This window comes from Phodopus roborovskii, unplaced genomic scaffold (assembly GCF_943737965.1).
Source record: "Phodopus roborovskii unplaced genomic scaffold, PHOROB, whole genome shotgun sequence".
Classification (NCBI taxonomy): Eukaryota; Metazoa; Chordata; class Mammalia; order Rodentia; family Cricetidae; genus Phodopus; species Phodopus roborovskii.
Window position 1 is genome coordinate 34835430 of NW_026126416.1, and position 14696 is coordinate 34850125.

A 14696-nucleotide genomic window follows, 5' to 3' on the forward strand; every position below is an offset into this window, starting at 1 on the left:
TGTAGTGTTTCAAGGAATAACACACTTTCCAGGGAGGCCATGGCCAGTATGAGAGATCAGAGAGTGAGGTATTTGTGAACGATGAAATGTTTATAGTTTAGACTAGTTGAGAGTCTTGACTTTCTTCTTACCTTGTGCATTTCTGGACTGAGAGACCCAAGGGTCCACTTGAGGTTTCTGAGGCCATTTTGATCTTGATGGAATGAAGTTTGTCTTGCCGTTTGGACACCTTGCTGCTAGAACCACTGTGTTTGTTGCAGTCTTACCTAAAGCTTTTTGTGTGGTCTCCCGGGAGATGACCAGACAAGGTTATTACTGGAGTCCCTTTTTATATTCTTAGGAATTACAACAATGAATCCAGTTAATACTTTACCTGAATTATTCATTGGGAGTGAGTACTCCAAGGAGAAGCTAACCAAGGTTAAATTGGAAAGCTGTATTTCATAAGATGCTTTCCATTCCAAGTGATGGCTTAAAATTCACCATGAATTTTAATATACTCACTGTGTAGCTCTCTCCTGCTAATTCAATTCCTACTTAATTTGAACTCTCTGAATCTTTCTTAAATGAAAGAGTGGCTGAATCAAATTAATTGTAGCTGAAATAACGTAATTTTCTCATGATAATAGCGATTGGCTTAGGCAGTGCAGGGCAGATATTAGGCAGTTTAATCACAGGTTATGGCAAATAAACACTTCATTAGTGAGGAAAGGATCCAAATTTCAAGTGAGAGGAGTAGAGTGGATTGCGTTGAAAGCCACCAGGCATAACGGTCTGGTTACAAGGTAGCTCTTCTTCATATCCTTGTTGGTGGTCAGCATTCTGTCAGCACCAATATCAAAAGACCCACTTTACACCTAACCAGTGTCGGCCTTCTGGGTAGCTGGGAGATGATCTGAATGGATTAAGGAGGGGAAGTTTTTTTTTTTTTTTTTTTTTTTTTTTTTTTTTTTTAAGGCTAGCGTAAGATAGGAACTTTAAGTACTCCTCTGGACATGTGAACTTTGAGAAAGTCAGCCGTTGTCCCAGCTCCTCTCCATTGCCCGGAGGTTCACCCGGCTCAGTGGTGTCTTTCCAAATTTCTTTAGGGACCATTCACTTCTCTATGGCCTTGTCTTTCCCTCACTGTCCCCTTTTGTTCAGTCCCCCTTTCTGATGAAAGGGAATCCTCTTTGAGAGTGTAGGTCAAACAGTACATGTAAGGGTTCAAAGAAGAACATGCATTTAAAATCTTCATTTTGTTTTGGTTTCAATGAATCCCCTTTAAAGAATTGGCATTTAAAGCGTAGCAGTTGGTATGATGGTATTAAGAGTGGGGCTTCAAAAGATTAGACCCAATGGAATCATGGTCCTTACAAAAGAGGTACACACAGTGGTCGGCCCACTTGCCTTCCTCCTTCCCACCACACTCACCTCCTCTAGAGGAGACAGGAACAGGGAGCCATCTTGGGAACAGAGAGCAGCTCTGGCTGGACAATTGAATGGATTCGTGCCTTGTACCTGGATTTCCATATTCCACAATAAGAATCACATTTTTTGCTAATTTTTTTTAGCGTGGTGTGTGTGTGTGTGTGTGTGTGTGTGTGTGTGTGTGTGTGTGTGTGTGTGTGTGCCATAGTTTTGATATGTGGAACCAGGAGGATAACTTTCAGGAATCTGTCTCTCCTTCCAGTCTGGGATCCCAGAATCAAATTCAGATAATCAGGCTGGAGTAGCAAGTTCTTTAACCCACTGAGCTGTTTCAACCCCAAATTTCAGCTATTTTGGTTACTTATTTCTTTTATAAATAGCATAGTCTGTGGTATTGTCACCATCAAACTTCTACTGCACTCCTGAGAACCTAGGGGACCTCTACTTAGGTGCACCAGTGTACTTAGCCTTCATCACGAAGAAAGGAGAATTCCAGGACCACTCAGAGAGAGGCAAAGTCGGTGAGTTCACTGATTAAACCGAAAGGCAAGACGCACAAGCACACAGTGAAGTGTGAGCATTAGGAGAGAAATGCACTCAAGCGGCTCAGAAGTAGCTCTGTTGTGTGATTTGGAGGCTTTAAAATGGCCTTGGGAGATGTTAGGGAGAGAGTGTGCCATTATACTCAGCCACAGAGTTCTGCTCTGACACGGAGACCTTACTTTAGGTACTCTGTGACGCTTGCTGGCGAAGAAGGCAGTTCCATTAGTGACAGAAGCATTGAACATCTGGATCCTTCCTCTCGAAGAAGCTGGAATGCAGACAGTTCGTTGGCTCTTTTTAACAATCTCATTCACAATGGTTCTCAGAATAGACAGCACATTCATTTGTGGGCGTTCTGGCTACTCATGTTGGCATTCCTGGGCGTTAGACAGTGGGAGACTGAGGTCAAGAGGAGGAGGGTGGCTATGGCCATATGTGTGGCTTCTCTTTCCCATGTCCTTTCTCTTTTCCAACTCAATGTCTTGTGATAGTGTTCTGCTGTAGTGTTCTGCTTGGAGAAAGGACCAAGACAGATCTTAGGATTATTTTATTTCACTAGGATGCTGAAAATCTGGGTAATAAGCATGGTGGCATCCAGGGATCATATCTTAAATAAAAGGTAAAGAGACCTTACATTTTAAAAATGCAGCACTGAAAAGTTAGGGGTTATTTATTTTCATCAGTGGCAGTAGGGATTGGTGGAATGGTTTTGGTAAAATCAGTGTTACCTTTGCATTCTACACTTTAAAGTGGGTTGAACTCAGTCTCACTCCTTTTCATCCTCTGGCAGTATTTCCTTATTTATGCATTTATTTATAAGTAAATACCAACTTGAAAAAGAAAACCAACATCAGTGCTACAAAGAATGCACGTAGAATAGTACCCAAAGGAAACAAAACAATGTCCTTAGGGCTGTTTTGGCTTCCTAATAAAAGGGTTAGAAAATGAATAGTGTTTCTCTCCCCCCCCCCATTTTTATTAAATTCTTAATTGTTTATCTTGTAAGGAAATGAACAATAGTACTTCCTGCCACTTGTGGGAAGATGATGGATAAAGGTGTTTGTTTGTTTGATTATTTGATTTTTCAAGACAGAGTTCTCTGTAGCTTTGGAGACTGTCCTGGAACTAGTTCTTATAGACCAGGATGGCTTCAGGCTCACATAGATCCTCCTGCCTCTGCCTACACACACACACACACACACACACACACACACACACACACACACACATACACTTTGCTTTTAGAAATTTCTCATCAATAAATATGCAGTTTGATTTTTTTAATCACCTTTGTATAATATTGGAATAGTATAAACAGTTTAAAGAAATCCACTAACATGCAACAGATAAGTTAACTAGAATATAACCAGAAAAACACTGTTGCTTTATCTAGCTATTAAAATGATGATATAGATATTGTTACAGAAACAGCTCATCTATGATAAGATTTTGTGCAATGTGCATAGTTTGGTCCCACTGTCATAGACAAAAATCTATATCTGAAAAACATTCTTAAAGTTTATAATAGTTAATCACTGGGCAGTTAATACTTATTCTTTCATTCGTAGTTTAAATTGTGTGTGTGTGTGTGTGTGTGTGTGTGTGTACACGTGCACACATTCAGAAAGGGCATAGGATGCCCTAGAGCTGGAGTCATAGGCAATTGTGAGTCACCTGACATGGGTTCTGGGAACCCATCCCTGGAAGAGCAGCAAGTGTTCTTAGGAGCTGAGCCATCTTTTCAATCCTTGTCTGCATTTTAATGATCAGTTTTAATATCAGCTTAGCAATCATTTAATCATTGGGAAACATGAGAAACAAACCTGAAGCTCCAGACTAGAAGTCTAGAGCGGTCTTGCTGGCTCCCAGGTGGCAGCAACAGGAACAGCACTCTGGGCATCAAGCCCCTAAGATTGCCCTCCCTTTTATCTGCCCTGCATTCTCCTTCCCTGTACAGCTTTAGGTGAATAACTGATACCTCCCTTCAACTTCCCCTCTTCTTTCCAAAGCAAAGTGGATAGTCCCAATGTACTTAAGGGCACTCCGTGGAATGGGGGTAACAGGAAGTAACTCTATTAAAGCTAATTAAAAATCTTTCCTTATTTTTTTGCTTGGCCAGTGGGTCATCTGGAAGAGATACAGAGTATCAGAAAAGGTTGTTTAAAAAAAATTTTAAACTTGGTCAAAGATTTCACTTCTGGTGTTGCTACTCCAAAAGGAAGAGCTGGAGCTCAGTTTACAGGGCAGAGAAGCCAAGCTCCACCCTGATTCTTGATGGAGAAGGGTTTCCTTCCAGGATTCGTGGACAGTTGTTCTTAGATTCTCCCGAGATTTCCGTGTTTGCCCTTAATGTTGTGGGATGGGATGGTGTTTCTCTTTCTATTTAAAGAATCCTGTGGTGCTAGGCTAGGTGAAGCTTAGGAGGGGACGGCTGTGGTTACTCATTCTGAATTTCCTGCTGGGCACATGAAATAAAGGATTCCCAGGCTCTCCAAGGTTCTGATGGGGTAGGGTCAGATGTGCAGAACTCTGCCTTTTGAAAGTGTCCAGCTGATCCCCATGGTTATATAGGTCTAAGAATTGTGGGCTTGAGGCTGGAGAGATGGCTCAGCAGTTAAGAGCACTTGCTGCTCATTGCCAGGGTTTTATTACCCAGGGAAGCTGGTGCTGGACAGTGAGCCATAGTCCTCCATAGGCTCCCCTGAGCCCACCGTGGGACCCACACAGGTCACTGCTGTGGACTTAATGGAAAGAGTGGTCTAGCCTGGGAGCATGGGTGAAGGCACTGGTGAATGTGGTGCCAGCGATCCTCTGGGATTTAACTATAGATTTGCTCAGACAACTTCAGAGTGGCCCCCAAGTGCTGAGGTGCCCAATAGCCCCATGGTGCTACCCAAGGGGACTTAGACATGGGCTGAAAATCCAAAATATGTTTTTAAAAATATACAGGCACTCTCATCCAACACACACACACACACACACACACACACACACACACCTGTTTTTAAATGAAACAACAATAACAAGCAAATCCTCGGGGTTTTGATTCACAACATGAGAAAGGTTTATTTATGGGAAGTCCCTTGGGGGGTTAAAGACGACCTCAGTGGTGAAAATCAAAGATCTGGTGATGTGTGCATCTCTCCATGGACCATGGATCTTCTAGTGGCTATTCCATTCATAGACCATGGCCACACTTGATTCCCGCCTGGAAAACTGTAAGGAAGGATGCTTTGGTTGTGTGTTAGTGAAGAAAGGCCTAGAAAGAACTTCCAAATCAGGTGGCTTTACAGCATATCACCTTGATGACAGGTGGCATCAGTATAAGCAGTTTGTATCCTGAATAAATGGGAGTGTGTGTGCTTATAAACACTGTTGATGCTTTCTTATTGAGTCACCATACTAACACAGAGTTCTGCAGAGAGTTCCTGGAAGCAGCTGGCCTTTGTACCTAGATATATCAATTGGTTTTCTACATTGTCTACAAGAAAATAGGCATCATAGAACATTGAGAACTTGGCAGTAAGTTCTGTCCACATTCAAGGACTAAAGCAGCTCCTTGGGATGACCCTTCCTGGAGCTCTGGATCTGCTGTGCCCTGCTTAGCACCATGTCCTTCCTACAGTGCATGGCTCTGCTGTCAAAAAGCCCCGTTCACAGGCATCCTGTGGGCAGGTGGACAAGAGCAAGCAGTGTCCTTAGGCGATGGCCAAGTTACAGAATGGAAGCGAAGGATATGCTGTGTGGAGCACCTGAAGATGGGGCCACCCGGGCTGCAGGCTCCAAGTCTAGGAGTCTGAGAGTTGAGCTTGGAGCTCACTGCATTGGGGCATCTTTGCAATTTCAGGTCCTCAGTCAGAAATAGGCTTTGATTCAATATGTCATTCTAACTCAGAGTTCAGTTTGGAAACTCTGATGATAATGACATACATAACCCCCGAAAGGATGGTTTCACCACAAGGACTTTTGATTGCTGTCTGCCCATGTATTTTTTAATAAATTCATTTATTTAACAATTATTTATAAGATATCTACTCTTCCTAGTTTGAGTTGTATGTAGACTTGTGACTGAACAAGAGTGACATGATTTTTTGTTTTTTCCCTCAATGAAAAAGGAGAGAAACATATGCCTATAATCAGGGACTTACTATAAAGGAGCAGTAGGGTATTATAAAAGTACAATGGAGGAAAAAACACAAGTATTTAAAGTAGAGAGGTAGTCAGAAAAGGCCTTTTGGATGAGACAGTATTTAAACTAAAACCTAGATTAAAGGGAACCAAACATGCCAGGCAATCTAGAAATGCTATGCAAAGGCACCCAGGGTTAGGGTTAACCTTGATGTAGTTCAAGAGCAGCCAGAGAGCTGTCATCCTGCAAACCAGAGGAGGGAAGGTATGAGGTTAGACAGGCAGACAGAAGATTATATACACAGGCCCTGGAGGTTGACACATTGGGAAAGGGATACATTATCAGGCTTAATTGGAATTAGAAGTCTGGAGTTGAGAGGAAAAGTCTTCTTTGGAACATGAATCTGGGATTCATCAGCATTGTAATGGAAAGCCACAGGAACAGGTAGTCTTAATCAGGAAGAGGCTGTAGAGACACCAGAGTCCCTGGAAAAACCAAAGGTTAATGGAAGTGGGATGGTGTTGTGGGATATTTGTACGTTATGTGAACTGTCAGGAAGAGATGGTTGATAGGGTCATTCTAGAATTTCCACTGTTCAGTGTATGGGTCACTAGTTGTTTTGTTTGTTTGTTTGTTTTTTATTTTTGTCAACTTGATACAAACAGGTCATCTTGGAAAAGAGAACTTTAATTGAGAAAATGCCTCCATCATATTGGCCTGCTGCAAGTCTGATCAATTAATTAATTAATTAATGATTTATGAGACAGTGCCCAGATCACAGTGGATGGTGCCACCTCTGGGCAGCTGGGACTGGGAACATGAGAGGCAGCTCAACTTGAGCCTGGAGAGCAAGCCAGTAAGCGGCATTCTTCCATGGTTTCTACTTCCGTCCTTGATGTCACTCGGATTCCTGCTTTAGCGCTTGCCCTGGTTTCCCCGATGCTATACTGTGACATGGAAATGTGAGCCAAATAAGCTATTTCCTTCCCAAGTTGTTGGGTTTTTTCAGGGTTGGGGTGTGGTGGTTTAAGGCAGGGTTTCTCTGTGTAACAGCTCTAGCTGTCCTGGAACTCGCTCTGTAGATCATGCTGGCCTCAGAAACTCCCCTGCCTCTGCCTCCTGAGTGCTGGGATTAAAGGTGTGGGCCACCACTGTCTGGCTCCCAGGTTGTTTTTGATCATGGTGTTTATCACAGCAACAGAAAGCAAAATTTGTGGCCTCTACATACTTGAAATGTGACCACTTCAAACAGATGCTCTGGAAATGTAAAATAAAATGCATGATGGATTTTGAAGACAGCACAAAAGCAAGAATGGAAAAATATTTCATCAGTAATTTATCAGTAATGTTATGTTGTAATCACAATGTTTGGGATTGGTTGGGTTAAATAAAAGGTACCAATAAATTCACTTGCTTCCTTTTACTCTGTGAAACACTAGAGAGTTGTAAATTCCATGTGCGGCTTGCACTGTTTCTGTCGGATACTCTACAACATGGAAGTCATTAGCAAATGCTAGAAGAGTAGACTGGCTGATGGTCAGGGGACATCGGGTGGTAGATGCACAAAGCCCTGGGTTTCATCACCAGCCCTTCATAAACTGGGCATGGTGAAAACACACAGAAGGGTCAGAAGTTCAAGGTCATCCTTGGCTACATAGCTAGCTCAAGGCCACCATGGAATATATGAGACCTTGCCTCCAAAGGGGAAAAAAAAATAGACTGCCTGAGAGGAATACCTAGCTGATTATTTATACTGCCAGTAAGACTGAGCCATCATCACAGAATGTCTTTTGCCTGGAACTAAAAAAAAAAAAAAAAAGTAGTACTAAAATTTCATGTAGAATATTTGCTATGGTGTGCTCTAGATATTTTATGTAAACTGATGGTATAATATCCTTCAAATAGACTCTTAACACATTAAAATGTTTAACCTGTGTTTCCTTTCTTCTTTTTTGTTGTTTTTACTCTTGATTTAAATCCTTAATTCACTTTTATTTGTTTGTTTGTTTGTTTGTTTTTTTTTACATATTTGGCCAGGAAACTTCATGGTGTTATGGTCAACTTGCCGCACAACCGTGTTCAAATCTGTCACCAACAGGTTCATTAAAAACCTGGCCTGCTCCGGGATTTGTGCCAGCCTGGTGTGCGTGCCCTTTGATATCATCCTCAGCACCAGCCCTCACTGCTGCTGGTGGATCTACACTATGTTCTTCTGCAAGGTTGTCAAATTCTTACACAAAGTCTTCTGCTCTGTGACTATCCTCAGTTTCCCTGCCATTGCCCTGGACAGGTAATTAATTTTTAAACATGTATTTGTGTGTGTGTGTGTGTGAGAGAGAGAGAGAGAGAGAGAGAGAGAAAGAGAGAGAGAGAGAGAGAGAGAGAGAGAGCCTGCAGTTGCCTGTGGACGTGGGAAGAGTGCATTAGACTTTCATCCCCTGAAGCTGGAGTTACAGGCATTTGTGAGGTGCTCAGTGTGGGTGATGGGAACCAAACTTGGGTCCCTTATATGAGCAGCAAGTGCTCTTAAACACTTAGCCATCTGTCCACCCCACCCCTGCGGGTTCTTTCTTTTATGCATTGAAAATTGAGCATCATGGAGTGAATGATGAGTTATTGCTTTTTCATACAATGTTTTTTGTTTTTTTTTTTTTTTTTTTTTTTTTTTTAGTTTTTAGTTTTTAACTCGTGGCCAAAAGAAAGAGAATGCATGTCTAAAACAGAGTCTTACAAATGGATGAACATCCATGGAACATCTTGAGAAAAGATCCTGGGGTCAGATTTTTATCACCAGGATGCTACTGGATCATGGTGCTGTTCTAGCCCAGTTGGAATTGGTATTTGCACTGCAATCTGAAGTAGCTTGTAAGCATTTCTGGGAGATAAAGGGAGTTACTTAACGAATGACTATATGGCTCTGATGATTCTCTGGAGGAGTTAGTTTTGGGGCTGCATGCTGCCCCATTGGTTTTGTTCTCTTCCATCATCTTTAAGGAATGAATCAAATGCCTTAGTTACGTCCATCATTCATGACTTGGACTCAGAGTGCTTGTCTCAGTTTACTTTCTGATGGGAGCGCTATCGCTTTCATTTTCTGTTGGGTCATGTGTGTTGCACAGGTGTCTTTCTGCAATCCCACTTTGCTCTGGTGTAGTCTTTTTTTTTTTTTTTTAAGATGGTGTCTCTCTGTGTTGTCTAGCATAGCTTCAAATTCCTGAGCTCAAGCCATCCTGCTGCTTCAGCTTTTCTATTAGCTGGGATGAAGGTCGTAGGTCTTCACGTTTAAATTATGGACTCTTTGGAAAGTTTTAATAGCTTTGAGATATAGTTTGCATGTTATAGAAAGGATTCGAGCCAATGAGTTTTAGTATGCTCTTTTTGGATTGTGCCTGTGCTAGGTCTAGCGTCAGGATTTCCCTAGTGCTCCCTCCAAGCCTCCTGCTGGTGGGCACTTGATTCTTTTTTTTTTTTTTATTTTATTTAATTTTATATAACAGTCCAATTAAACGAAAACAAACATTTATACACAATATTTGGGAATTTGGGCGTCGTTCTTTCCAAACTACTTCCTGCTGGTAAGGGGCACTGTCTTGGGGGATTCGAAGAAGATTCAGATATCCTGGCTGTTGTCTGTAGGGCTGTTTTGTCCAGCTGTTTTGAATGCAGGATCAGCTTGTACTCTGTTTCAGGCGGTCTGGTGTGATCAAACCACATTAGTCTGGAAGGAATCCACATCTTTTCATTTTCTGTGGAAACAAAAAATAGAAATCCTTTTCCCCAGTAACTTGTCCTTCAACATAAATTTTGGAGTCAAAGCATAATAATATATTATTTTACATGTCGATCCCAGTTCCCTCTCCCTCCTTCCCTTCCTCCCTCCTTCCCTCTCTCCCTCTCTCTCAGCCCTCCCTCCCTCCTTCCCTCCCTTTTTACCGTCTCTGCCCTCTCACATGCACTCTGAACACCCTCCCCTCCCATCCCCCCACCCCAATTCCATATGTAGGGGAATGCCATCCAGTTGGGGTCATGTAGATCTGACAGGTCCTAGGGCTTCTCTCCTGTCTCTAGATTAAGGCAGTTATCCCTCCATGGGGGATATGTTCGCAAAGTCCTTTTGTGCACTAGGGATACATCCTGGCTCCACTGTCTGAGGTCTCTTAGACTGCTCAGACCTTCTGGCTGAGACCCATATTCAGGGGGGCCTGAGTCAGTCCCATGCTGGCTTCCCAGCTATCAGTCTAGTGGCCCTTAGCTCCTCCTTGTTCAGGTAAGCTGTCTCTATGTGTTTCTGCCGCATGGTCTATTCCTCTCCATCTACATCTGGGTTCTAGTTCGACTCAGTGTTTATGTATGGGTGTTTGATCCTGTTTTCAACAGGCATTAGTTGAGGGCTCCATGGAGAAGTTAGTTGTTGATCTCACTCTCCGGGCACTTGATTCTGTTCCCATCTCTATACCTCAGGCAACCCCTCTGCCTCCTGGCTCTGAGTTTGCCTTTGTGAGGCAGCTTGTGTAAGTGGGATCACACAGCATGTGTTCTTTTGTTTTTAGCTTCTTTGACTTAGCATGTCAGAGCACATGTCAGCATCCCATTGTGGGGTCTACCATAGTTTGGTTATTCATTTACTGATTGGTGGTTATTTGGGGTTGTTATTTTAATTTAGCTGCTATGAATGCTGAGAGTTTTGTGTTTTGTTTTTAAGATTTAAAATTTTTATCTTATGTGTATGTGCATTTTGTCTGCGTGTGCGTGTGTGTATGTGTGTGTATGTGTGTGTGTGTGTGTGTGTGTGTGATGCCTGCAGAGATCAGGAGAGAACATTAGATCCCCTGGAAGAGGGATTACAGTCAGTTGTGGGCTGTTGTGTGGGTGCTGGGAACTGAACTCAGGTCCTCTGGAAGAGCAGTAAAAGCTTATAACCACTGGGCCATCTTCCCAGACCAATGTGGAAAATTTTTTAAATTTTCTCACATTCAGTGAGAGCAGAACATATTATTTAGAACATCTTATTGTTGTACCACAAACCAACACAATGACTCTTATTTGTTATGTCTAGGCCCTTGATCTTAGACAAGAAATATGCGAACAATAAAAAGTCCTGGCTTTCCTTCCAGCTGATAAACCCTTGCATTTTTCAAACCATCACTCATGCAAAAAAGTAAACAAATGCTTTAGTAGAAAAACCAGGTGGATAAATTCCTATTTTATGATTCAGATATACACATTACTTGCAGGCATCAGTGAGGTGCACTTGAAGAAGGGAAGTGAATCTTCTCACTTCCTTGCATCTATTTGTCTTCCGACACTAAGTTGGCAAGTTAATTAGGAGGCCACCTACACTACCTGCAGCCTAAGAACATTAGTGTGTGCATATCTTACAGTTTATTTCCCAGTGTGTAATGGGGTGGAAAGCTGATAGGTAGATGCCTGATTGTGTTTCATGGCAGTGAGCAAGTAGCATCCAGAGGCATCCTACTGTTTTTATGTATGAGAGTGGTACCATCTATAGAGTTGTGATTAGAAACATTTATTTGTATTCAGAGCCAAAGCATTTTGAGAGCATGCATTGTTTATACGTAATCTTTTCTTCCCTGGGGTAAGAATAAGTAGAACCCTCTTCACAGTGCCCCACCCTTCTGTGATCATCCAGGGCCCATGCAGTACTTGTATTATGTTTCTCTCAGCCTCAGAACATTCCCTCATTGTCCACCATCAGACTCCACAACAGTGCCATTCTCTGATAGTTTCCTAGGTAGTTTCAGGTGCTCTGTGCCAAGTACCTCCTCTGGTAGAGCCATCACCTTCTAGAGTGTAATTAATTGTTCATGCATTCTCATAGAGTGTGGTGGTGTTCCTGCATATCTGTTCATATTAGTAACGCAGTCTGGCACAGGGTGTTCACAGCATTGGTTGTCATTCATTCTCACCTGTCCGCATGAGTAAGAGACTGCCATCAGGGTAAGGAGATCAACCCTGGTGTTGGCTGAGAGCAGAGTTTCTCCTGGCCAAGTAATATGAAGAGTCTCGCCATAACTCTGATGGCTGATGGCAACCCCTTGGTGATGAGTATGGTTGTGGGGTCTGAGAAACTATTTAGTTCTCCCAGATTGCTGATGGTATGAAAACAAAGTACATTTGGAATTCTTTGGTAGTTACAGAATGGTCAAATTATAGCTTGGAAGGGGGGAAATCTGCATCTGAATTTTAACAACAAATTAATTTTACAGGCATTTGAGATCTGCTGGTTGCTTTTAGAGTTATTATGGTAATTGGCTACTGGGCAGACACAATGTGATTGGCTGGACTTGGTTGAGATCTATTGTTCACTTGGGTGTCTTCTGCCATGAGCAGCCTTAGAGGCTAATCATCTGCAGTGTCTGAAGTAGGGTGTAGGATTGCTTTCCAGATGTATGTAGATAAATTTGTTGTGACAGTGGCTTTAAAATTTTTTCAGAGGCTTCTTTTCAATGTAGAAAATTTATGTTACCCCTTATCATTACATTGAAAACCAGCCCCACAGGATGCTACCAGCTACCAGCTATCAGTTACACACAGGAGACTTTAGGGATCTGTATCCTTTATGTTGAAGGCACTACAGAGCTTAGTCCTGCTGGCAGTAATTCTTAGGCTAGTTATGAATTGAACATATTTGCTTATTTTCCCAGTAGAGTCTTAAGAATTGCATGAAGACCGGGCTTTTCTCTGTATCTTCAGAAAGTTTTGGTTTTACTTCTTTTTGGTTTATTGATCTCTCCATGTACTTCAGAGTCCTCACAACTTAAGGTCTGGCTTCCTGAAATCCTCCAATGATTCCTCCTGTCTGTTATTGTTCCCTTCTGCCTACTTTTGGTAGTTCAGGTTACCCTAATCTCAAGAGTATTTTTTTCCTGTGAAATGAATTCTGCTTTTATGTCATGCAGGTACTATTCAGTCCTCTATCCTCTGGAGAGAAAAATATCTGATGCCAAGTCTCGGGAACTGGTGATGTACATCTGGGCTCATGCAGTGGTGGCCAGTGTCCCTGTGTTTGCTGTGACCAATGTAGCCGACATCTATGCTATGTCCACCTGCACAGAAGTCTGGAGCAACTCCCTAGGCCACCTGGTGTATGTTCTGATCTACAATGTCACCACGGTCATTGTGCCTGTGGCTGTGGTATTTCTTTTCCTAATCCTTATCCGGAGGGCTCTGAGTGCCAGTCAGAAGAAGAAAGTCATCATTGCCGCACTGAGGACCCCACAGAACACCATCTCCATCCCCTATGCCTCCCAGCGCGAGGCTGAGCTACATGCCACCCTGCTCTCCATGGTGACAGTTTTCATCCTCTGCAGTGTACCCTACGTCACCCTGGTTGTCTACCAGACTGTGCTCAATGTACCTAACACTTCTGTCTTCTTGCTTCTCACTGCCATTTGGCTGCCCAAAGTCTCTCTGTTGGCCAACCCTGTGCTCTTCCTAACTGTGAACAAATCAGTACGCAAGTGCTTGGTTGGGACCCTGGTGCAGCTGCACCACCGGTACAGCCGCCGCAATGTGGTTAGTACTGGGAGTGAGGTGGCCGAGGCCAGCCTGGAGCCCAGCATGCGCTCTGGTAGCCAACTCTTAGAGATGTTCCACATTGGGCAGCAGCAGATCTTTAAGCCCTCAGAGGATGAGGAAGAGAGTGAGGCCAAGTATCTCGGCTCAGCTGATTTCCAGGCCAAGGAGGAACTTACCTCCTGCCCAGAGGGAGAGCAAGAGCCACAGCTGGCCCCCTCTGTTCCACCTCCGGGCACAGTGGACTCAGTATCTCAGGAGGCCCCAGTAGCCCCTGTGGAACACGGGCTATTCCCTGATAAATATTCTTTGCAGTTTGGCTTTGGGCCTTTCGAGTTACCCCCTCAGTGGCTGTCTGAGACCCGAAATAGCAAGAAGAGGCTGCTTCCCCCACTGGGCAATACCCCAGAAGAGCTGATCCAGACAAAGGTGCCCAAAGTAGGCAGGGTGGAACGGAAGATGAGCAGGAACAATAAAGTGAGCATTTTTCCAAAGGTAGACTCCTAGCAAGGATTCTAAGTGCCTGGAAGCAACAGGGAGCTGTGTATTCCTGCCCTCCCTTCACTCCGGCTGCAAGCCACCCGTGGGTGACACCTCCTATATGGGGCAAAGGGGAAGTTTACATAAAATCCAATGTCCTCTTTATTGAGGGAGTATATATCCATCTATGTTAGTGATCTGTGTCCTTAATCGACCCCACCTTAAGCTGGGCAGTATGGAACAGGTCTGAAGGTCCTTCATGCATATTTTCTGGGGAACTCCTCCTTTCCCTGTGCATTCAAAGGGAGCAGGCCCAACCAAGATCATTGTAGGCTACAATGGCCACAAAGGTGAAGTTGGCACAGTGTTTTTAACTTTGTTTTGTTTTTGTTTTTTGAGATAGAGTTTTCTCTGTGTAGCTTTGGAGCCTGTCCTGGAACTCTATTTGTAGACCAGGCTGGCCTCAAACTCACAGAGCTCCGCTTACCTCTGCCTCCAGAGTGCTGGGATTAAAAGCCTGTGCCACCGTGCCCAGTGAAGTATCCAGTGGTTTTCTAACATCTTTCACCTGGTTTTCTGGGTCCTAAAGCAGAGATGA

At 43.3% G+C, this 14696-nt stretch overlaps 1 protein-coding gene across 1 annotated transcript in view; it reads left to right on the top strand.

Annotated features, from left to right (window-relative positions):
- Gpr176 (G protein-coupled receptor 176) overlaps positions 1–14390 on the top strand; it is a 96453-nt gene extending 82063 nt beyond the window's left edge. The window contains exons 2-3 of the mRNA XM_051183710.1: positions 8120–8372; positions 13003–14390. Of these exons, the coding sequence (XP_051039667.1) occupies positions 8120–8372; positions 13003–14125 (1376 nt within the window). The 3' untranslated portion in view covers positions 14126–14390. The remainder of the gene's footprint in view (positions 1–8119; positions 8373–13002) is intronic.
- The last annotated feature ends 306 nt before the right edge of the window (positions 14391–14696 follow it).